At 57.3% G+C, this 23,653-nt stretch overlaps 2 protein-coding genes across 7 annotated transcripts in view; one reads left to right on the forward strand and one right to left on the reverse strand.

Moving 5' to 3' along the window:
• si:dkey-91m11.5 (PH_BCR_vertebrate and RhoGAP_Bcr domain-containing protein) overlaps window positions 1-23,653 on the forward strand; it is a 223,228-nt gene that overhangs the window by 147,156 nt on the left and 52,419 nt on the right. The window lies entirely within an intron of this gene.
• LOC144994404 (uncharacterized) lies at window positions 4,197-7,978 on the reverse strand. 5 transcript variants are annotated; one of them, XM_078952177.1, is made up of 6 exons: window positions 7,343-7,877; window positions 5,797-6,017; window positions 5,374-5,682; window positions 4,971-5,285; window positions 4,615-4,896; window positions 4,197-4,409 (listed from the first exon to the last, which is right to left on the reverse strand). In XM_078952177.1, exons 2-6 carry the CDS (start codon window positions 5,858-5,860, stop codon window positions 4,258-4,260), a joined length of 1,122 nt encoding a protein of 373 aa, XP_078808303.1. In that variant the 5' UTR covers window positions 5,861-6,017; window positions 7,343-7,877; the 3' UTR covers window positions 4,197-4,257. The 5 variants fall into 5 exon arrangements, with proteins under 5 accessions (XP_078808303.1, XP_078808304.1, XP_078808308.1 ...); XM_078952178.1 differs by having other exon boundaries at window positions 5,374-5,696; window positions 5,797-7,877; XM_078952182.1 differs by lacking the exons at window positions 5,797-6,017; window positions 7,343-7,877 and having other exon boundaries at window positions 5,374-5,461; window positions 5,557-5,682.

The raw sequence follows: 23,653 nt of genomic DNA on the forward strand, positions 1-23,653 counted from the left end.
TACAACCAGGGCACGGTCAACGAGCTCCGCAGGCGCGGCATCAAGGATCGCCTGAGCCGAGCGTTGATCCAATGCTTGGAGTCCCAATCCACGCAGAGGTGGAGCGACAAGGTGGCCCGGTCCTTCGCGGCACTCCAGCGCAAGGCGGCGTCCAGGCGGGTTCCCCGAAGGCACCTCTCCCCGCCGCCGCCAGTCAAGAAGCCCGAGAGGAGTTGCCGCCAGACCGTCGGCAGAGCTCGACGTCGGTTGTCCCCCTGGGCCGAGAGCGTCCGAGCCTCGCGGTCTCCGGCGACCAAGAGGAGAAAGGTCGGGCGCCGCCAGAGAAACAGTTTTTTACTGAGCGAAGCCGAGGAAGACAACGGCCTGGAACCTCTCAGCTCCGAAAGCGAGGAAGAGCCGGAGTATTTGAGCGACAGGGACACGGAGAGCTCTTCGGATTGCGACAAAAGCTCAGACGACTACGATCGCAGCGACAGTTTCATAGACGACGCATCGTCGTCCAGCGAAGAAGACATCGAGGCGGGAGAGGACAACGTCGCCAGGGCCAAGAGACGCGAGGACGGAGTTGACCGTCCGTACTGCGTGTCGCGACCTTCCTCGCCCAGTAGCGCGTACAGACAAAGAGCTGGCGAGGAAGCGGGCTCCAAGGCCAGGTGGAACGAGGACGGGGTCGGCCGTCCGTATTGCGGGTCGCAGCCGTCCTCGCCCTCGTGCAAAAGCGACCGGCGGGGCTACAAGCGCGCACTCAGCTCGGACAGCTCGGAGACGGAAGGCCCATGGGCGATGCGAGTCTCCGCGAGGCCGAAAGGCAGAGGGTCGAAGTCGAGACCCTCGGTCGAGCGGGAAAAGAGGCCGGGGCTCGAAACCGCGCTCACGCGGCGACAACGCAACGACACCGAAGACCACTCCAAGACTTACTCCAGCGGCCGCAAAGACGTAAGACGCCCAGAGAGAGGGCTGCAAAAATCAGCCTCCGGGAAACCGCTGCGTTTCTCTGGCGAGAAAGGCAGAGAGGCCGACGGTCGAGGTTCGAAAAGGTCCGGCGCTCGGATCGCTCGTTCGCGCTCCTCCAGTTCGGAGAGTCGAGGGTCCGCGTCTGAAGGCAGCGGTTGGGAATCCGAAGGGGCCGACCTTTCTGACAAATCGACCGCAGGCCTCCGTTCACGCAGGGAGCGTGAGGCCAGGAGCTCCCTGAAGTCGACGGACCTGGGCAGGCGGTGCCAAACCGTCAGGTCTCGCGGCGAAAGGCGAGAGACCGACGGTCGAATTGTGACGTCGCCGGCAAAACCAAAGCCGATCACGCCGGTTAAACTGAGCTGTTCGCCGGGCAGCTCGGAAGCGAGCGACCCGCAGAGAAAGAGGAGCGCGGAGCGCGCGGGGTCTCACGCCGAGCACCCGCAGCTCACAGAGGACCCAGAGCCCACAGAGAACAGAGAGCCTGGAGCCGATTTGCTCGCAGGAGGGTTCGGAGAGGGACCCGGTCGCCTCTGCACAGATGGCAAGGACGAGCGCAAGGCGTCTCAGCGGCGGCTCTCGCAAGACGAAAGCGATGGAGAGGGAAGCGCCCCGTACACGGTGTGGATGTAGAAAAGGTCGAGGAGTGGCTAGCTCGAGCGGTGGGGGCGGACGAAGAAGACGAACCCGACTCGACCTCTTCGACCTCTCCGTTGCACTCCTGTCTTCAGCCAACCTTCGGACAGAACGCATTGGAGTCACGGTGGACAAAACTGGGGCTCTCGTTTGGGACATTAGTTCGATGCGACCGCAGACTGTCTGGTGCACCGCTTCTACATCCGTGGGATCTGTGTAATTATGTGTGATGAAATAAAAATCAAAGTAAGACGCTTTGCTTTGAGTGTTCTTTCTTTTTTTTTTTCTTGTGCGGTCTCACGGTAAAACTCTGCAGCTCCGATAAGCGTAGAACGTCACACTGCGTTGCAGCAACGCGGAAAATGCCTCGAGGAATACCAGAGTATACCTCTCCGCTTTTACATTTATTTTTCTAAACATAACCTTTTCTGATCTAACTCTTCTTAGCACAGAAAATGAAAATTAAAAAAAAATGAAGCAAACAAAATACAGACATCATTCGGAGTCTACACGAGGGTCTTTATTGTCACAATGATCAAATGAACACAGTCATGGGTTTGCATCACCCTATGGCGCACTGGCAGAAAGACACATCGTGAATAAGCCTACGCCCAGGCGGGAGCTTGTCTCCTGTTTCCACTTCGCGTTCTCCAGATCCAGAGAGCCGTGCAAACAGTCAGAGCCGTGACACCGATGGATATCATGACAAACAGTCCTCCTGAGAAGACTGAAAGAGAGCGGGGATAGAAACAGTCAACAAATGGGTCCAAAAACCAAATTAAAATATTGTTTGTTTTTTTTTAAAAAAAAATACCACTCGCCTCGCTTAACTTTCACGGTCGCTTTCTTGCTGCTTTCGCCAGAGACTACGGTGCAGACGTAAACCAAGCCTGCGTCCTCGGGCGACAGTAACAAGGAGCTGCGGATGTCGTAGAGCAGCTGCGAGGTCCGCCAGACGGCGGTCGTGGCGCTCAGATTCCTGCCCGACGGAGGCTCGGTGGACCAGGTCAGCTCGGGTTCCGGGTAGATCCCCACCGAACTGCACACGGCGGTGTCACCCACCTGCTCCAGGTGGACTTCGGTGACCGGAGCTGCTTTGAAACGAAGACAGAGCTCAGCTCAACCTGTTTTCTTCTAGGCCCAAGCGGCCCCCTCGAAAGGGACCGCCGGCCCCTCTCACCTTCAGCATCCCTCGTCGCATCATTGTCTCTTTCGTGAGTGGCCTGGGTGTCGTCCAATGTCCACCTGGATGGAGGACGCTCCGTTGGCCGGGTCAGATCGGGTTCCGGATTGATCCCCTCATAACTGTAATTGAAGGCGTAGTCTGGGTCGTAATAGATGTCGTAGTACACCACCTCCTCGCTGACTTTTAGTGTGAGCGGTGAACAAAAACAAAAAAGAACTTTTAGTCAACGTCACGATACTGCATCTCAACCCGTAGTGTGGAATTCGCCATCCCCTGTTTTCGCTTTGCTCTAGCCGCGTTGCGCTGACTGTTTGGGTTATGACGATCGCGCTCGTACTCGGAACAATGTCAGCAAGCTTACAGAGCACTCACCCTCCACGCTCTGGGTCCGCGCGACAGTCAGAAGTAGCCACGGTAAGAATGGGAGCCCTGTCATGGTTTAGCTGCTCAGATGGCCGAGGCCCGATCGAGTAGGGTTGGGGTCGCGGAGTCTGCTGCGGGAGACGCAGAAGGACCTTTCGACCGTCGTCGCTCGCCGTCTGCTTCACTTTCGTCCGAAGGGACGCTCGCAGAGCCCGGTGAAGCAGCAGCAGACGTTCGTTGATTGAGGCAAACACTATTCCACTTTGCACCACTCGATCACACCCGAAGACCGTTCCGACACGTCACGCAGAATTCCCCGAAGGCAGGTCACAAAGTCGGGTTACCCGGTGTCTTTTATAAATGGCAGAGGGGCGACAAGCTCACACCGTTGGAGGCAGACGAAGAAGACTCAACCCCTTTAACCTTTCCGTTGCACTCCTCTGTCTTCTATCTCCCTTCAGGCAGGGCCTATGGAGTCCCGGCGACCAGGGCCCTCGAAGACTCTCCGCTCGCACGGCGCACAGAGCTCTCGCATGATGACCTATTTGGAAGAGCTGGCCGACCACGTTGAAGTGCCTCGCTCGGGGGAGGCCTCCTCATCGAGTGGAAACCGAGACGTCGGGCTTGTGAGCGTCTACTCGCATCGTGGGCGTGCTGACGACGGGGCGAAGCGGACGAAGACCGAAAGCTTGTGCTTACGCTTCCACACTCCCTCGGTTGACGAGAGCACAGACTCTGACCTGTGCTCCGCCTCGACTGCTGTAGTGCCCGATGCAGCATCTCAGTGTGATCACGTGTGATGAGATACAAAATAAAATCATGTCAGACGTTTGCCCTGTGTCTCTTTTCCTTGTCTGCACCGTCTGAAGCGATCGGCGCGTCGGGTTTGCGCTCGGAGGACCCGAGTGACCTCAAGCAGAATCATTGGGGCCCTGCTACGCGTAGCCACATTGTTCAAAGTGCCTCATAGCATTTTCTTGTCCTTTATATAGTTTTTGTCCTAACCACACTTTTTCAGCACTGAAAAGGATAATAACGAAAACAAAACAGAGACATCTTTCAGAGGTGGACTCGATGGTCTTTATTGTAACGGTGATCAAATGAACACACACATGGGTTTATGTCTTATGAAGTAAGTCACTGAGGTTGATAGATGCAGGAGCCAATCCCCTTTTCATCTTTCGTCGCATCCTCCAGACGATCGCGCAAATCGCGAGAGCAGCGAGACCGATGGGGATAAGGACAAACAAAACACGATTTCGAAGTCGGCCTGAGAAGAACAAGGGAGATGTTCCGTTAAACCGAGAGTTGATGGTGTCCATCAGCTTTTGCAAATAATAAATTCAATTGTTAAAAATAAATAAATAAGAGCACCACTCACGTAACTGATATTAAATGCAAATGTTAAAGATAAATAAATAAATAAATAAATAAATAAATAAATAAATGAATAAATGAATAAGAGCACCACTCACAAAACTGAATTTTCACTGTCGCTTTTTTGCTGTTTATGCCAGAGGCTACGGCGCAGCTGTAAACCAAGCCAGCGTCCTCAGGAGACAGTTCCACGGTGCTGCGGATGTCATAGAGCATCCGTGAGGTCCGTCGTACGGCGGTAGTGGCGTTCAGAGTCCTGCCCGACGGAGGCTGGGTGGACCAAGTCAGCTCGGGTTCCGGGTAGATGCCCTCCGAAATGCACACAACGGTGTTGTCAACCTGCTCCAGACGGACTTTGGTGACCGGAGATGCTGCAGAAACTAAAAGAAGAAAGAAACAAACAAATTTAAAAAAAAAAAATTGAAATAAATAAAAAATGGAAAGCCTCTCTCACCTTCCACCTCCCTCGACGCTTTATCGTCTCCTTTGCCAGTGGCCTGGGTTTCGTTGGGGTCCACGTCGACAACCTCGGTCGGTCGAACCCGGGAGTCGCTGATTGCGTGGACAGTCTGCGTGGACTGCTGGGGGGTGGTCATGGTGTGTGTCCGAGGAGGAGGCGTCGGGCTGGCCAGACTCGGATCCCGGCTGGACCCCTCTTCCCCGGCTGCGCCGCCGCCGTTCGACCAGCCAGGTGGAGGAGGAGGCGTCGGGCGGGCCAGACTCGGATCCCGGTCGAACCCCTCTTTGGCGTGACCGTCGGTGACAGGAGCTGCCGCGAGACAAAACTCGGACTTAGGGCCGCGTCTTCGCTTAACGGTCACAGGGGTTGACTTAATCACAACACTTGCGACTCTTACCTTGCACCATTACTTTGACGTTTCTGGTATGCCCATTTCTCGAGCTGACAACGACACAACGGTATGATCCCTGGTCTTGAAGCTGCACCTTTGACAGCAATATTGAAGCATTTCCTTCAAAGATCTGATCCTCGAACAAGGAGGTTCTGTTGTTGACATTCCCCCTGTCAGGGTTTGTTATACCATATGTGAGGAAGGGAACTATCTCTGGATCCTTAAACCAGCGCACTGTTATGGAGCCCTCCCTCGGAACACTGCAGGGTAAGATGCAGGTTTCCATGACGAGGCAGGTAACGTCGGTGTCTGTAACTACATGACAGCGGCTTAAGAAAAAAAAACAAGAAAAACAAAACCCCACACATTTTCACAAAGATTCATCAAAGTTTCACCATCTGCCTTCCACAACACAACGAGTTCACTCACCCTCAGCTCTCAGTGTCCACGCGAGAGTCAGAAGGATCCACGGTCCCAATAGGAACCCTCTCATGGTTTATCCGCTCTGATGACTGAGGCCAGATAGAGTACGGTTGGGGTCGAGGGAGTCGGCGGTGGGAGACACAGAAGGACCTTTCGACCGTCGTCGCTCGCTGTCCGCTTCGCTTTCGTCCGAGGGGGCGCTGAAGTTTAATGGGAGCTCGGGGAGCCTGGTAAAACCGTAGCAGATGGTGGTGATTCAGTCAAACACTGCATTCACGGCGGAGTTATAAGGGCTTCGTTCGACCCGCCCAAATCCGTTCCGACGCTAGATGGGGAATTCCCTGAAGGCAGGTCAGGAAAGTGCGAGTTCGGGGCGCATCCGAGTTTCTCGAGCTACATATTCCAGAGAACTCGTAAGGCGAGAATCGAAAGGGCATGCTCATACAGTGAAGGCCGCTCGATTCAATGGCTGAACCTCTCTGCCATCTTTGTCTGTCTTCTATCTACTTTCACACGTAATCGTGTGAGATGATACACAAAGTAAAATCTAGTCAGACGTTTAACCTGGGTTTCCTTTCTTTTGTTTTTTGCGCAGTGTGAAGCGATGGGCTCGGAGGACCCTACCGACCTCGTGGTGAAACCCCGTTAAGCGTAGGACGGTCACCCTGGGTTGCCGCAAAGCGCTCGAAGGCTCATGGAGCATGCCCCATCCTTTTTATTTTTTCGTAACCACACTTTCTCATTACTGAAAAAGCAAAAAGAAAAACAAAATACAGACATCTTTCAGAGGTGGACTCTAGGGTCTTTATTGTTACGGCAATCAAACGAACACACACAAGGGTTCACGTAGCAAAAGTAAGCCTGTGAAGTTGGAACAATGCATGAGCAGGCAGATTGGAAAGGTCCGTCGCCGAGAGTCCCACGGTCAGGCGGGAGCGCATCTCCTGGTTCTCCCTAGCATGCTCCATATCCCGAGAGCCAGGCAAATTGCGAGAGCCGCGACACCGACGGGGATCAGGACATAGATCGTCAGAACTTTTCGGAGTCTGCCTGAGGAAAACGAAAAGAAATAAGCCGTGAAAGCGAGAACAGATTGAGGATAGTGACGCCTCTGGCGTTCGTGCATAATCTGAAGTCCAACAGTAGGTGCAAAAAAAAAGAAACTAAACAAATGAACCACTTGCTTCGCACACCTTCCACCATCAAAGTTGCTTTCTTGCTGTGCTTGCCAGAGGTTACAACGCAGCTGTAAACCATGACAGCGTCCTCGTGCGACAGTAACAAGGAGCTGCGGATGTCGTAGAGCAGCAGCGAGGTCCGCCAGACGGCGGTCGTGGCGTTCAGAGCCCCACCGGACGGAGGCTCGGTGGACCAGGTTAGCTCGGGTTTCGGGTAGATCCCTTTCGAGCAGCAGACGACAGTGTCGTCCACCTCCTCCATGCGGACTTCGAGGACCGGAGCCGCTGCGAGAAACGAATCCTGGGCTCAGCGCAACCCGTTTGCTTGGCGGGCCAAGCGTTCCCTCTCGACAGTGACCGTCGGCCCCTCTCACCTTCAGCCTCTTTCGTCGCCCCATCGTCTCGTTCGGGAGTCGCCGCTGTGCGGTCACGGTCCGCGTCGACGTTCTCTGTTGTTGGACCGTGGTAGCCGCCCTTGTTGGGAAACGGCTGCGTGGACCACCGGGGGGTGATCGCGGCGTTCAAAGTCCTGCTGGCCGTAGTGGGCTCCGTCGACCGAACCGGTTCGCGTTCCCGGCTGATCCCCTCCGAACTGTCGAGGACCGGAGCCGCTGCGAGACAAACTAGAATTTAGAGCCGCATTTTCGCTAAACGGTCACCTAAGTCACTCACCGCTCTTACCTTGCACGTTGACGTTGACATAAGTGTATCGCTCATTCTTACGGGTTGTAACGTAGCAGGTGTATCTTCCCTGATCGTGAAGCTGCACCCAGGACAACCGTAGTGAGGCATTACCTTTAGAGACCTGATCCGAGAACAAGAAACCTCTGCCCTTGACATTCCTGAACTGAGGGTTCGCGTTGTAATATGAAAGAAAGGGGGTGCCCTCGTTATCCTTAATCCAGTGCACTATCGGATTGTCTCCTCTCTGAAAACTGCAGGGTAAGATGCAGGTTTCCATGATGAGACAGGTGATGTTGGTGTCTGTAACAACGTGACAGCGACACAAGAAAGAAAAGCAGAAAAAAACATTTAGCCGGCAACCCTCCCGAGTCCTTCTGCGACTTTGTAACCTGACTACACAGACTCATCGAATAGTCACGGCCTGCCTCTCAAAACACAGGCTCATCGATCGTACTCGTGCTAGGAACAGTATCAGCAAGCCTACAGAGGACTCACCCGCTGCGCTCAAGGTCCATGTGAGAGTCAGAAGTAGCCACGGTCCGAATGGGAGACCTCTCATGGTTTTTTTTTTTCTGACGGGATACACGAAACTATCTGTCAGCAGTCCGAAAGGGAACGCAATATTTTAATAAGAACTGGCGGGCCCTAGTACCACTGGAGCCAACGGACGGTTACACTACCGTACCCCGTACCCCCGGTGGAGCGAGTGCACAGTTTATCTCACCTCTGAAAATAAAGGAGAACCAGACACCTGAACACAATACATTTTATTTTCACTCGACGATACAACAAAAAAACAAACAATGTGTAGGTCCCTCGAAGGACACCTGAAAACAATCAAACAAACGTGAAAAAGTCAAGTAAAAGTACAGAAACAAAGCCAGCCGAAGCAGATCTCAGTGTAGCGTAGCCGTGTCTCTGGGACATTCATCGACACACATACATGAGCATGTACGCTGGGCCTCTGATCGAAGGGCTCCTCACTAGCACCGCAGGTGAGTGGAGACGATGAGGGGCGAAAGTCTGGCAAAGAGGTCGACCAGCGAGCTCTCGGAGGCGCCGTTACCGCACAGGCGTACGAGCGCGATGACGATCCTGTAATACACTTTGGTGAGTTCGGGCACGGGGCTCCGTGCTGCGTGTTTGGAGATCATTACGACGGGGGCCCATTTCAATAGACCCAAGGCGACCCGAGGGTCTGCGTCGTGAGTGTAGCACCTGCCGTCTCGGGACAGCTGCACTCTGTCGGGGCTCAGTAGGTCGACCCCCGCGACGTCGCGCAGCCCGGCCCTGCTGAGGTCCACGGTCAGCGGGGCTCTCGTGCAGTTGAACGCGACCACTTCGACCTTGTGGCTCTCGAACACTCTGACCTTCAGTCTCAGCGTCAGGTTTCGTATCAGGGAAGAAAGCGACTTGGAATCAGATGGAGGCCCCGGCAACGTCTGTTTTCCCCTTCGCGGCGGAGGGTTGCCGAACACCAGCAGGCCGAGCCCGCGGGCCGACTCGTATTTCGTCCCCGTGAGGCTCGGCTCGGCCCGCCAAGTGGACCTCTCGGCCGTGTACTCCTCGAACGCGAAGTAGGCGCTGTCCAGGGTGAGCCTGCTGGGTACGACGGCTCTCCCCCGGCCCGCTCTCTCACTCAGGATCCCCAGGGCCCCGCTGAGGATCCCGACGGGGTCCCTTGAGGAGAGGAGGCTTATGGAATCCGCCTCGCGAAAGCCGCATCTGCCCAAAACCTCGATACAGAACGTGAGCAGGCCCTCGTTTCGCACCCCGAAAAAAGGACCACCGCGACCAAAGTGCTTGGCGAGGTAAGCCACCGGGTCGATCAGCGCGCAGCCTCGGCAGATCAGCAAGTCGTCCAGATTTAACGCGCGCGTGGGGAGCTTCTTTGCCTCCAAGGCCTGGTGAAGTGTACCTGAGCGGCGAAGGCGTCAGCGGAGAAAGGCGCGTTCTCGAGAGTCCACTCGGATGCTTTCTTGCAGTCAGCGAACATGGGAGCGTACTGGAACACCACAACGCCGTCGCAGCTCTCCGAGCTCCTGCACAGGCCTCGGATCGGGCCCGCGAACAAGTCCGGTCGCTGCTCCGTGACAGCAATCGAGAGCTCGACGACGTGCTCTCTGAACCTCTCGGCGTCCTCCGGAGATGCCTGGGTGAGGATGGCCATCTTTGTGTCGACCTCTCCCTCGCAGCATCCGCTTTTGCCTTTCACGATGACCCGGGGACCTCCCGCGGGCGAGCTGGCCGAAGCGGAGCACGGGTCTGGCTCTGGAGACCCGATCCGCATCTGCGCGAAGGTGAGTCTCTCCGGAGACCGCCCGACACGGCCCGAGTCTTCCTTGGCGACCTGGGATGAAGCGCTGGCCTTTCTCGAGTACCACACGTAAGGCTGTATGTAACCCGGAGCCAGTCTTATCACGTCGACCCCGTAGAAGATCTTACTCTCGGATCGGAATGTGGTAGCGAGAGAAGAGGTGTCTGGCACCCGGAAGGCGGGGGGTTCGCAGTCCTCGCAAGCCACCGCGTCACAGGCTCTGTAGCAGCCGGCGCCGATGTTCGTCGGGATCTCCCTCGCCGGAACCGAGACGGCATCCGCGCCCAGGTCCCGATACCTCGGGAGTTCGAGCAGCTCAGACGCCGACCACCTTTCCTGGGGGAACAACGTGACGCACGCCGCCCCGATGGCGACGAACTCCGGATCTGGGCCCGCTCGACCGGACGCCCTCGCGGCCGCGGCTTCCAGCTTCTCCGCGACGTCTCTAGTCCGCGGCCTCGAGCGGAATTGCCGCCGCAGCTCCATGGCGTCCAAGCTCTTCATGTAATACGAATCGAAGGCGGCTTCTGAGGTAGGCTCGTACGTGCCTAGCAGCTCGGACAAATTCCGCGCGTAGGTCCTGCTGCAAAAACCTTCCCGCTGACCGGACGCCCTGTGGCCGATCAGGGGCGCACCGCTGTACAGCTCCCAGATCATGCAGTACCAGCTGAACACGTCCGCCTGAGTGTCGGACTCCAGGCACCACAGCACCTCGGGAGCTCTGTTCGCACGGGTGCCCCTGGGCTGATCGGGAGTGGAGAAGTTGCACGCGGTGCCAAAGTCGCTGATCTTGAACACCAGTGGCAGGGGCCTCCTGCTTTCGGCGCGACACACCAGGACGTTTCTGTGCGTGATGTCCCTGTGCTGGATGGCTCTCGACCGCAGGTGGTCCAGGGCGCGCAGAACGTCCAGTTCGACCAGGGGCACGTACCTCGTCTCGGTCCCCATGTGCGCCGAAAACTCGTGCAGGGAGCACGCCGCCTCCTCCATCAGGGATACGACCCTGCCACCCAAAGGGTACCCGGGGGCCTCGCACCACAAGCCCCCGAATGTCCGCAGCACGTTCGGGTGCTTGATGGAGGCTCCGATCAGGACCTCCTCCATCTGGGTCGCGACGTGCGCATAGCGCTTGAACTCGTCCTCCACCACGGGCAGGCTCCAGTTCAGCATCTCGGGGAAGAGGTTGACCTTGGCAACCAGCCCCTCCTCGATGCGCACCGTGACGCCGAACCCGCCGCGGCCCAGCACGGACTTCCCGTCGCGCAGCAGGGACTCGAGGTCGACCGCCGTCGCGGACGCCGTCTCCGGGACGGCGCGTAACGTCCATTTTTCGGACGAGCGGGTGGGCGCCTCTGGCTCGCTACGCCGTCCGAAACTGTCAGCTGTCACAATCGGCGTCGTTGGAGGCACGGTGTCGTACCTCTCTGGTCTCAGGCTCCTCAGCACGGGAGCGCTCCCCTGCTCCTTGGGTCTTATTGAGCACTCGCAGCCCCGGGCAACGCGGCGAGCGACATACTCGAAGCCTCCCGCGCCCAAGATCGCGTTTGCGGCCGCGCACAAGGACCTCACCTCGTCGTTTTTCTGAGATGGGGCGTTTCGCCCTACAGTCGAAAACAGGACCAGAGACCCGTCGCGACCCAGGAACCAGGTCCTCTCTACGCACACCACCAAACGCTCCGTGGTCTCTCGGACGCGAGGTTTCGCGTCCACGCTGCATATCTCTACCTTGTCCGTGTCCACGCCGCACAGCCCGCACAGTCTCGTGAGCCAGGCGACTAGGTTTTCTCTTCCCCGGCGAGGTTCGCACAGATCGACGCTTTTAGCTCCCAGCCACTCCAGCGCTCCAGGAGCGTCGCTGCAACAAAGAGTCTTAACATGATACAAGCGGTGCTCTCCCAGCAGTCCGAGAAGCCTCCGAGTGCACCGTCCGCCGTCCTCCATGCTTTGCGCGCCCGAAGGGGGCTCTCGGTCAGTTTATAAAATGAACTCAGAAATGAGACAGAAAATCGCGTTTTCTCCCCACGCCTCGGTAGCCCTTTTCGAGTGCCTGATAGTGGCAGGGGCGCCCGCCACTGGCCTGCTGCAGAACGAAGTGGTCAGCAAGCACAGACCCACGCTTCAAAAGAGCCTCGAGCTTCTGAGGGACATGTGGACGAGGTCTGACGCGCTGCACGTGTGTCAGGACGACCTGATCTCGCTCCATCGGATGGAGTGCGAGAGCGCCGGGCACGCCGGCGCCAAGGTCCCGAAATGCATCGCCGTGGACCATCGCAAGTTGTCCAGGTACTACGTGTACCTGCTGTTTCGCTACAGCGTGAGCTTCGCATCGTCCGATCGAGGGGGCTTCATTTACAACAGGTTTCGAGCGTGGGGTGCTGGCGCCGGAGCGGTCGAACCCCTGAGAGACATCCCCCACGCTTGGTTGCCTCCGTTCCAGTCGCCCGCCCCGTCAGCTCCTCCGGAGGAATCTGACTTTGCGCAGCTTTCTCGAGCGGGCAAGCTCCGGGCGCAGACGAGAGGGCCCGGTCGTCACGCCGAAAGGGTTGACCCGAGCGAAGCTGTGGAAAGCGGATGGCGTGAAGCGGACGAATCGAGGTTTGACAGAACAGAGCGAGGGAGAGTGCCTGTTCGCAATGGATGTCGCTCGAGTGCGAAGGAGTTCTCCTCGACAAGGCACGGTCAGGGAAGGGAGGTGAAACAAGGCGGCAGGGGCTACCGCGAAGACAGCGATCGTGACTCGACAGTCGACAGCGGGCGGGAATGTTGAAGTGGCGACCGGATTTGTAGATTTATTGCCCTCTGCTGTCTGTTATGTATGGAAAAAATGAAATAAAATAAAATTTCTGTGCACTCTCCTCGTTCGTCTCTACTTCTTACACTTTCCGCGCTGCCTGGCCGTTATGGCAGGTAGGATGCAACGTCTGTTTGAGCAGATCTCTTCTGCACACAGAAAATACGGTGGAAGGGGCACATGAGCTTTCTCAAGGTCTAGGGACATACTTTACCTCTCTGACCAAAAGCCTTCATGCTTGTCCAACAGTGCACACCTTTATGTTGTGTGTGTTTTTGTGTGCTTGTCTTTTGTGCATGTGTGTGTGTAACTTGCTCCTCAGTATTCAATCGAGTTAAAGATAGGGTCGAGACAGAAAAAACAAAACAAACAAAAAATCAGTCAAGGAGCAACACCCCAGTCAAGGAGTCTTTATTTTGTAATGGAACACAGGAACGTAGAATTCAATTCAAACAAAACCAGGTTCACATCGTTTGGTAAAACGAGTGCACAGCCCGTGACTGTAAAACTAGGGTTTTCTGGGCTCATCCTCGTCAGACGTGCTGTCGACGTATATGTCTCCCGTGTGCCTGAAATGTGACTTGGCTTGGGCGAGTCGCATCTTCTTGCTGGTGAATCTTGAGGTTATGGGCCTCGTGCCGCGATCCACGCGTGCCGGCTCAGATTTCTCGGGTTGAGCTGGCGCGCTCGTGGATTCCGTTGCTCCAGTCTGCGTGGTGCGATCGTAATAGATCCTACCGTGCTTACTCTGGTAGTAATTGCGACGGTACTTTGCGCGCCAGAAGACGCAGTTGCAGCATTCGCAGTCGATTTCATGGTCCCCGAAACCCCAAAGGTGGGCCGGGAAAATTTCTTTGTCGTCGTAGGACTCCACGCTTTCTCCGCCAGACTCCAGCTCGCTGCTGTCGCTCCCGGACTGACGGGACTCTTTGATCCGTTTTTTCAAGTAAGCCATCATGGCCCGATCGTTGTCAGAATCTGACTCGGAATCCTCCACGCTGGCCTGCGGCCCTTCGGGCGAGGTCCCAGTATTGGTCCCGATGGTCCGGCGTCTTGGGACAAACCGCCGTCCTGCGTTGACTTCCTCATCCGAGTCGACGTCCATGCTGCCTGTGAGAAAATTGGATTTTCTAGAAAGGACTGTTTTAATAAAAACGTTCGGTTGGTTCGTTCCCTTCAGTTTCCTGCACACAGAAATGAATGAATAAGACTCAGAGACAATACATAGCTACAGTGAAGATTTACCCCGCACAAAACAGCACAGATTTGTACGCAGGGTTACAGACAGAGGAACATGATCTCAAAGTCTGAACAAAGACACTCATAAAAAGGTTCGGTTTATATACCTAGCATTTACTTATTCAGAAGATGGTCCGAGGGTCTATGGACCCACACGAGGACACACAAAAAGTGAAAAAGGGAGGATGAGGAGAAACTGTGACAACAATAACTCTGCTGTGCTGTCTTAGGATGTAATATAAATTTGAGATGATAATACTGAATCAAGTTTAAACCATTTGTGTAGTAAAAGGTAAAAGTGAATGTAATAAAAGAAAAGATTGAGTTTCTAACTATTCTGTTTCTAATTATTCCTAACACTGCATGTCTCTGAATTCCTGGCTGTTTGCAAGACGATAGGAGGAGAGAAGCCAGCCCCTCCGCTTAAATATTTAACAGGCACACCTTTCCTAAGAAACCTCTTCCCCCACCCACACCCTTTCAGGGGCAGGCACTTGACAGGCTCTGCAGATGAGAGCAAACCTGTTGCACTGTCTCTGTTGTACCTTGTATCTCTGTCGCTTGGAAAGTTTCTAAGTAGTATTCTTTTTGTTTTTTTTTTTGTTTTTTTCGTTTTCCTCATTTGCTCCTCTCGAGTTTCCAGACCGAAACACTCTCTTCGTTAGAATGGACAGCACCCCGGTATCTGGAGGGAGGGCTGGGAGCGACTCGGACTTGGATGTCATGTACATCGAATCTGCCCCGGGGAACAAAATGACCTTCGATCCGGTGAGGGGAGCGACGCTGCTCGACCTGGCTGCGTACGTTGTGGCAGCTCCTGAGAAGCCGAGAGCTCTGTGCCGCGGGCCGAATTTTTCACCCGTGCCTCTGGGACGGCCCTGCGCGACGGTGCCGGTGATGGGAGACGGCAACTGTTTCTTCAGGGCCGTCAGCTACTTGGTCTGCGGCAGGGACGACTACCACTACAAGATCAGAAGCTGGTGCGTCAGGGAAATGAGTTCGAATAAAGAAAAATACAGAGATTTGCTGCGCTCGCAGTACTCGAGCGTGGAGCAGTACATTCTCGAAAGGAGGCCGAAGGATCGGGGTGTCTGGGCCACCGAGGTGGAAATCGCAGCGCTGGCCAACGGCTGGGACGTGAACGTGTACACCCACAACCACGGAGGGTGGGTAGTCTACAGTCCAGACGGCAGGCCTCGGTCGAACGAGCTGCCCGGGATATACGTGCAGAACCAGTTGGGCCACTACGAACCCATCGTGTGCGTGAAGGACCCGAGCGGCTCGGGTTGCTATGGGTTCTGCCGCCACACCTTTGTCGGCGAGTGCCGTCAGGCAGTCTCAGAGCCGCTCCGCTGCATCGCGAGAGGGCTCCGGGATTCAAAGTTCGCCACGTCTCAGAAACCCGGAGAGGCGGACGAAGAGAAAGTAGGGGAAGGAAGGAAAGAAAAAGAAGAGAGAGAATATGAAGATGTAGAAATGGATAAAGAAGAAGAGTGTATCATCAACGGGGAGGATGGCTCCCAGCTGCTCGTACCTAGCACCATGTTCTCGAGGAGAGCAGTTGAAGTGAACATGGAAGAGCTCTACTCTGACTCCGACACGCTCGTCCAGAACTGGTTGAGCGTCATGCGTTCTTGGAAGGGTTTCCTGAACTGGCTGGACGATCGCTGGTGGGGCTCCGTGTCTCGAGATGACATAGCTACGTTCTTGAGGAGCGAGAAGGGGCGATGCGCCGTCGTGGTCTCGGAGCCCCTGGAGCCGAAGATCGGAGCGCTGTGCTCCGTGACGATGCAGGGCAGTTCGGACGCAGTGCTGACGACGGAGATCGCAATGGAAAGGGGACTTTACGTGTGCAAGGAGCTCAAGGGCTACTACGATGACCCGAGGGACATCGTGCTGCTACTGGGATGCCAGCGAACGGTGGCTCGCAAGCCCTCCAACGTGACGTCCTCGCAACGGAGCTTTTTCGCCGACGCGAGGATACCAGAGCGGCTGCACAGGCTGATACGAGGCCCCATGGGCAAGGTTTGGTGGGGTACGTACACCAACTTGGCCCAAGTGCCAAAGCTGACGTATCCCCTCACGGCTCTGCAGCGACAGAGGAGGCCGAGCGCCATGATCGCTCTGACGGACGTGAAGGAAGAAAGGGGTCCCGGGTACTTGTTCGAGATCATGTACTTGAGCAAACGAAACGGGGGCTACGGACTGCTCATCAACAAGTGCAAGGTCGTGTTCGGCATCCGTGGGTTTACCGTGGTGTGCGGACCGAGGGACAAAAAGTGCCTCGCTTATCACATGGACATGGAGGCCCTGGTGTACGGGCTCAGCCGGCTAAAAAGGCTGATTTTTCTTTCCAAGTGAATGTCTGCACATGATATTAGACAATTGTGCTGTCACCTTCACCTTTAGATGCCTCCGTGGGTCAGCTCTGCCCAGCGCGAGAGGCTGCGTTATTATTTTTTTTCTCGTTTTCATTTCTCTGTCCATGTGGTTGTGTGCACAAAATAAATGAGTGCGTGAGACCAAACATATTCTTTCTGTCTTTGATTTTTATTGTCACCTTGGCGTTTAGAGCACAGTGCAACCGGTAACACACAATAAAGCATAACCCTCAAATAAACCACGGGACACACTTAGTCGTTGTCAAAATTGCACAAATCCACTGTGGTGAGGTGGCGTTTCTTAGAGCAGAAGTCCAAGGGGAATCGTCTGAGCAAGGCGTCGCAGCCGAGCCGAGTCACGGCCGTGTGCATGTCCAGCAGGTCCTGTGGGCAGTCGGTGCCTCGGTGCCGTGCCTTCACGTTGCTGTACACGTCCAGCACGCTCTGACCGTACAGCAGTGTGAGAGTGAGGGAGCCCGTCACGTGTCCCACCTTCTCCGCGGGGCTCTCGACCAGCACCTTCAGACCGGGCTCGTGTTTGTCGACCGCCACGAAATTGCCGGCCTGGTCGCTCAACGTGTCATACAGGGAAACGACAAAGTTTATCAGCGGGTTGGGAAACAGTTCCACTTCTCCGTTGCCCCGTTCCAAATAACGCCCGAACCCCGAGTTCGCAAACGCGGCCTGGATCGCTCGGTCCACGAGGCTCGTGTTGTCTTCGTACGCAGTCCTGAGGAGCGAAATCACACTCCTGTACGTTTGAGACTTCGGACTCGTCGAGCCCGACCGCTCGGGCACGCACACGTAGCCGTCGACGCACAAGGGCAACGACAGGGACGGGTAGCCGGGCTGGGTCACGATGACCGTCGCCTCACATTGTCCCTTGCACAGCTCGCAGGCGTAGGTGAAGTGTTCCGAGGACAAACAGCCTTTCATGGCGTCGAGGGAGCGCCTCGCCCCATCCGAGGCTCGCACCCCGCCCGACATCATGAAGGCCAGAACGTTCAAGAGAGCCTGTCTGTTGTCGTCGTCGTGCGTGGACGGCGTGCGGCAAAAAGGATCAGTGTCTGTCCCCGCCGCCCTGATCCGGACATCCTTTCCGTTCAACTCCACTTCCCACGCGGACGAGAGTCTGGAGGGGTCGTTGGTGACCACCCTGCTCTTGGCGTAGTTGAGCACCGCAAACTTTGCCGGTATCCTTTCGAAGGTGTCTCTCTTGTACGCCCGCAAGCTCATCTGTTCGATCACAAACATGGGGCTGCATCCTTCGAAAGGCGAGATGAGATCCCGCAGGTCGACGGCGAACAGGAGGGGCTGTTTCGACACGCTGTCCTTAGCCACGTCGTGACAAAAGACGTAGGTCTTCTGACTGAAGGCCATCTCGTCCGCTCCTGGTCGCTCGCTCGCTCGGGGTCCTCCGCACCTCGGTTCAGTTAGTCTGCCCAGTTCACGTCCCCGGACCGCGACCCGTTTGCCGCTCGGGCGCCGTCCCCTTTCTCAACGGAGCCACCAGGCTTCGTTGACGCAACGCCCCAGCTTCCTCTTACCGTTGTCTCCGTACACACTGCGCAGGAGCGTCCGGCCCGACACCTTGTTTGCGCACAGGTCTCTGAAAAAGTCTTTGCAACCGGCGCAGTGATACGTGACTCCCGCGGTCCCTCCGAGAGAGGCCCTGTCGCGGGCCGTCCTTTTCTGTCCCGTTGGCGGCGCTGGACGCACGAGCCACTTTTTGCTCTTGAAGTCCTCTATCCAGGCTCTCAGGGCATCGGGGTCTTCTGTCGTGTACGGCATGATGCGCAGCGTCGAATCGGGCTCCCTGGCGACGACAGAGGAAAACGCGTCGGGCGATCTCACGTGCAGCGCGAGCAACGTCTGGTAGAGAAGCCCCGCGAGGTCCACCAAGGCCCTCTCCGAGGCTTCGCTCTTCGAGATGGACAGCGATCCCTCCGAGCCGGCGAGGCCCGCATCGACCAACAGGCACGTCGGCAGGCGGAGGGCTATGCGCTCGCTCGAGAGCCCCTCGCCTTCGTCCGAGGTTCCCACGCGCACGACGCCTTCGCGAGTCAGCAAGGCCAGCGAGCGGCCGAGCTCTCCGATCAGGCCGGCGTACACCTCACGGGGCACCAGCGCGAGATCTTCCTCCAGGACCCTGCGACAGGCTTCCAGTTTGTCCCCCGTGAGGCGAGGCGCAGCCCGACGGAGAGCCCTCAGGCGCTCGAGCTCGCGGAGGCCGCACGCCGGCTCCATGTGTTCCGGACAGACGTTCATCAGCGCGTTGAACGTGGCCGTAGCTCTGCTCAGGCGCTCTCGGACGGCGGAGAATGACAGGATCAGGTGCCTCCTGCAGTCTGCCAGGATCTCGAGCTCGTCCGCGCCGCTCCCGTACATGCGTCGCGGAAGGCAGTAGTCCACGATGCAGTGGGCCACCAGCTTCCCGGATCGGCCGACGAGCTCACGGTCTGCCTTGTGCGCCGTCAAGACCCTGGCGTCGGCGAAGCACTGGCTCTGAGGCTGACAGGGGTGAGGGACCAAACGGCCCGCCGAGGCGCTCCGGGCGCCGGCCTCGCCGTCGCAGCCACGGGCGTGTTTGTCCGAGAGGCAGGCGAGGGAACCTCCGAACATCGCGGTCGTGCACCCCGAGGTGGCCTGCAGGTTGAGCGGGTACCTGTAGAAGGCGGCTTCGATGGGGCTGCACTTGTAGAACTCCTCGCACTCCACGGGTTTCACAGAGAGCCCGGTTATCCTCTGCAGCCACGTGCGGACGATCTCCACGTACGTCGTCTTCACGCCGGACTTGCTCGCTTTGAAACGTTCCAGCGTCTGTTGGCTGAAGTGCTTGTTTTTCGCCGATTTGACGAGGGCGCTCCAGGGAAAGAAGCCCGCTCCCATCTTGGACGCGATGAGCTCGGAGGCTCGGCACGCGAGCAGGTCCCTGAGCACTCCGTGTCTGCTCGAGAACAGGTGGTTCATGCAGTACGTTCCGTCCTTGTACAGGGCTCTTGCCGTGACGACGCCGGAACCCGGCCTCGCCAACGTGACGGAGACGGCCAAAAACCCGCCGTCCAGTTCCAGCTCTGTTACGCGCAGCACCCTGTGGCCTACGAGGAGGGCTTGCGCTCGATCCAGCTGCTCCCACCGCCCGCGGCCGTCCACGGTGAGCTCGCTCTCCGGGTACAGTACGAGATCCCCCTCCGATAGCCGATGCCACGGTAGGGTGGAGAAGCAGGAGAGTCCGTGGGGCTCCAGCTTGACGCAGTCTCCCCTCATGACGCAGGCCACGAAAGTGTCCGCGACGGCGGAATCGCAGGGCGAGCGCAGGCTTTTTACAGCGGAGAGTCCTCTGATCTTGACCGTCGAGGAGGACATGCGGCCCCTCCCATCAAGGTTGTGAGTGAGAGACACGTAGCTCTTCTTCGCCACGTGGCAGTACACCGAGCTGCTGTACTCGTATTCCAGCTTCACCCGCCGGTCCTTCACGAAGGGCCTCGTCACGTCCAGGAGGCTCCGGGAGTCCGGAGTTTGCGCCACGTACACGGGGTAGCCCTCCTCCGTGAAGGCGCCCTCGGGGTCTCTGATCACCGCCACCGGCTCGTTGCCCCTCTCTATGGTGTACATCCTCTTCAGAGTGTCCTCCACCAGCGCCAGGTGCACGTATCGGAGGAAACCCGGTACCTCGGAGGCAGCGCGTTCGAATTTCGCCCCCAAGGCCGCCAGGGAGGCCGCCGCGAAGTTCCGAAGCCGCTCGGTCTCGAGCTCCGGGGACTCCCCGTCGCCCGGCTGTTCGTCCGACACGTCGCTCTCGGGCAGGTCGTCCGGCCCGTACCCCGCGGACACCATCACGCTGTCCGTGTCCCCGTACATGACCGGGCAGCGGTTTTTGTAAAAAGTCGACACGCAGTCGTTCACCACCGATATCTGTCTCCTGCCGTGTCCCGATATGAGGGACCCGCAGGGTGGGGGAGCGGTCCCGTAAAACGAATTGGCCATGACTTTGCACTCTGCCTCCTGCACCTTGTAGTACGCTCGCTCCGCGTCGCAGAGGGCCGGGTCCTTAAGCTTGGCCTTGAACTCGTCCCGCCTGTTGAGGTAATGCTCCACGGAGGAGGAGAAGACGGCCGGCGCCCGCTCGAAGACGGCTCGGTCCGCGTCGTACCGGAGGATCAGCGTCGCGTACTCGAAGCCTTCGGCCTCCCACTTGTACACGACCCATCCGGAGAGATCGTGGGGGAAGGAGCGCGGAGGCCAGGGCACGGTGGTCTCTGGAGAAATGTTGAGCGCGCACATGATGGACGGGTACATGCTGGCGAAATCGAAGGCCAGCTCCAAGCCCATGCCGGGCCCAGAGTAGTGGAGGCCCGAGAGGGGTTCGCACACGGACCCTCCCTTCCACGTGTCCTCGCCCGCTCCGTCGAGCCCCGGCGGTGAGGCGTCCCAGGGCTCGCGGCTGCTCAGCTCTCTGCCCGAGGGTCCCGCCCTGACCCTCAGAGTGTCGAGCACGTACTTGAGCTGGGGCATCTGGACCGAGTGGATGCTCTGAACGAAACCGCCAAAGTTGTCTCCCCGCCCGTGCACCACCACGTCTATGTTGAGCGTGATCCTGCACCTGTGGAACAGCGCGGACGCGGGCTTGAGCGCCTTGGCCATCCTCGAACACAGCTGCGAGTCCACCAAGTTGTACAGCAGCACGGCGAACAGTTCGGTCCCGCCGCGGTGGATCATGCCGTCCATCATCGAGTAGGGCACGTCGGTCAGCTTCCGCAGCTTACGTGGGTCTTTGGGAGGCAGTCCGCGCAGCTCTCGGTCTCTGGAAATCACGAAGGGCGCCACGTCGTTCAGCTTCATGCTCGTGCAGGCGAATCTGATCTCCCTGGTGCCCGCCATCCTGTACAGGTCCACGACTGTCATGCCGCAGCCGATCATCTTAAAGTGGCCCAGCTTGCCCTTGTCCTTGTTGAACTTGTCCACGTGTCGACACGCCGCTTCGACCTCACGCTCGGTGAGCTTGCCTCCGGTCAGGCTCGAGCCCACGGCGGTCAGCATCTCCTTGTAGATTTCCAAGTGGCGCACCGACTCGAAACGGAAAACGGGAGGCAGGTCTTCCGAGAGGTGCCTGGTGACAAAGAGCCCGTGCCAAGACCGGAGGATTTCAGCGCACCTTCTGCGGGTATCCTCGTCCGATCGCTCTGCGTAGTTGGAGTCCGCGTAGAAATGCACGCGCTGGTCGATGACTCTCAGGTCGAATTCCGCATTGTACACGTACAGGAGCTCCACGCCGTGGCGATCGAGCAGCCGCAGGGTCTGCTCTAGGAGCGCGAGCTCTCCGGCGCAGGGGTAGAAAAGGATCCTGGACGCGGACTCCAGTCCCACGGCCTCCACGAGCGCGCCATCGGGTTTCGGTCGTCCCTGGCCCTTTACCTTCAGTTTGTTGTAGACCACTATCAGTTGTTTCCTGTGACTCCCCGGCTCGGGCTTTGGGAGGTGCGAGTTCATCAGCACCAAGGACACGCATGTGATCTCGTGCTCCTGTCCCGGCATGTCACTGGCCAGGGCCGGTATGGACACCCGACAAGCCCCTCTGAGCGGGCCTTTCTTCAAGTCGCTCAGGATCTTGACCAGTTTGCTCCTGTACGCCGTCAAATCGGAAACCGTGCGCTCCGTGCAGTAGGGGAACCTGTGGGCGAAAAACTCGCACCTCAGGGAGCGATCGCGGAAGGCCTCGTCCACCACGGTCTCGATGTCAAGACAGGCGGCCCTGTAGACGTGCGGCGCGTGCACGGTGTCAAACAGCTTGGCCTCCTCTTCGGACCTCTCGTGGTCGTACACGAGCTCGCTTGGGACCAGGGTCCCGCCACACTTTTCCTCGGGCAAGAAATACACTCGTCCGTACATGACATCGCAGCACAGGGCCGGCGTGTTGCCGTCCCGTGCAACGTAGTAGCCGCTCTCTGGGTGGAAATCCCCAAACGTGAGAGCTCCTTTTACGGTCTCCATATATTTTTTGGCCAGCGCTATGCTCCCCAGCGGGAACGCAGCGGCCTTCACTTCCCTTTTCACGTCGTCGTGCACCACTCTCACGTGAGCCGGCTCCGCAGCAAAGTGTCTGCGCCACTCTCGACTCACCCGCTCCCAGCTCTCACAGGCGTCGCCCTGGTCAGAGTCCAATTCCAAGTCATAGCCCACCACGGGCATTATGCCCACCACTTTGAAACACACTGTGGTGTACACCGTGGTGCCGTTGTGAGCCTGCAGCACCAAGCCCCTGCACAAGAGTGCCTCCTCCAACCTGTGAAACATCACAGACTTGACCATGAGCCCGATCAAACCTCTTTCCGAGGGCGATACTGCTCTACGTTTCGGAAAGATGTCGGGGAACAAATTCACGAAAGGAATGGGCCTATCCATCGTTCTCCTCAGAAAAAAAAAAAAATGGGGGGTACAGTGAACTTAGACTGGACACAAGGTGTTTGGTTTATTTTTATTTTATTTTATTTATTTTTAAATTCCTTTTCTCTTCTATTTTCTTCTTCTTCTTTCTTATTCACCTCTTTTCTTTCTTCTTCTCAACACAGGTTCCCCTTGCTACACAGAAGGACTCCGACCGCCGCTGAAAGGGTCCGGCCACGATCTAAAATCTCCGACGTAGCAAAGACCAGCCCCGACCGCCAGCAAAACGATCCGATCGAAAAGAGGCAGCCTCTGAAAGTGTCCAACCCACAGCAAAAAACTGACGGGGATGCCCTGCCTCCAGACTCTGAGCGTTTCCCACCGCCTCAGTTGAAGTCAGACTGCTCACTTGGCCAGCCTACCGATGAGCTCGTGAGTGAGTGAGCCAGAGGCCGCCTCTGAAAGTGTCCAACCCACAGCAAAATCTGATCGAAAAGAGGCCGGCTGTGAGCGCCTCTGAAAGTGTCCAACCCACAGCAAAAAACTGACGGGGATGCCCTGCCTCCAGACTCTGAGCGTTTCCCACCGCCTCAGTTGAAGTCAGACTGCTCACTTGGCCAGCCTACCGATGAGCTCGTGAGTGAGTGAGCCAGAGGCCGCCTCTGAAAGTGTCCAACCCACAGCAAAGTCTGACGGGGATGCCCTGCCTCCAGACTCGGAGCGTTTCCCACCGCCTCAGTTGAAGTCAGACTGCTCACTTGGCCAGCCTACCGATGAGCTCGTGAGTGAGTGAGCCACACGCAGATCCAGATGTAGTGTTGGCAGCAGGTTCGCGCACACCACGAGCATGGAGTCTGACAAAAAGGCCCAGCAGAAGGAGCGAGCGGCG

The sequence above is a fragment of the Oryzias latipes genome, chromosome 9 (assembly GCF_053564925.1).
Source record: "Oryzias latipes strain Hd-rR chromosome 9, Olatipes_Hd-rR_3.1".
Lineage (NCBI taxonomy): Eukaryota > Metazoa > Chordata > Actinopteri > Beloniformes > Adrianichthyidae > Oryzias > Oryzias latipes.

Bases quoted from the DNA above. Each gene is read 5' to 3' on its own strand.
- LOC144994404 (XM_078952177.1), bottom strand. From the start codon at position 5,860: ATGAGAGGGTTCCTATTGGGACCGTGGATCCTTCTGACTCTCGCGTGG. The intron at 5,683-5,796 runs GTGAGTGAACTC...GCTGTCATGTAG, and splicing joins GTGGACACTGAGAGCTGAGG to TTACAGACACCGACGTTACC. The intron at 5,286-5,373 runs GTAAGAGTCGCA...GTCTCGCGGCAG, and splicing joins CGTCAAAGTAATGGTGCAAG to CTCCTGTCACCGACGGTCAC.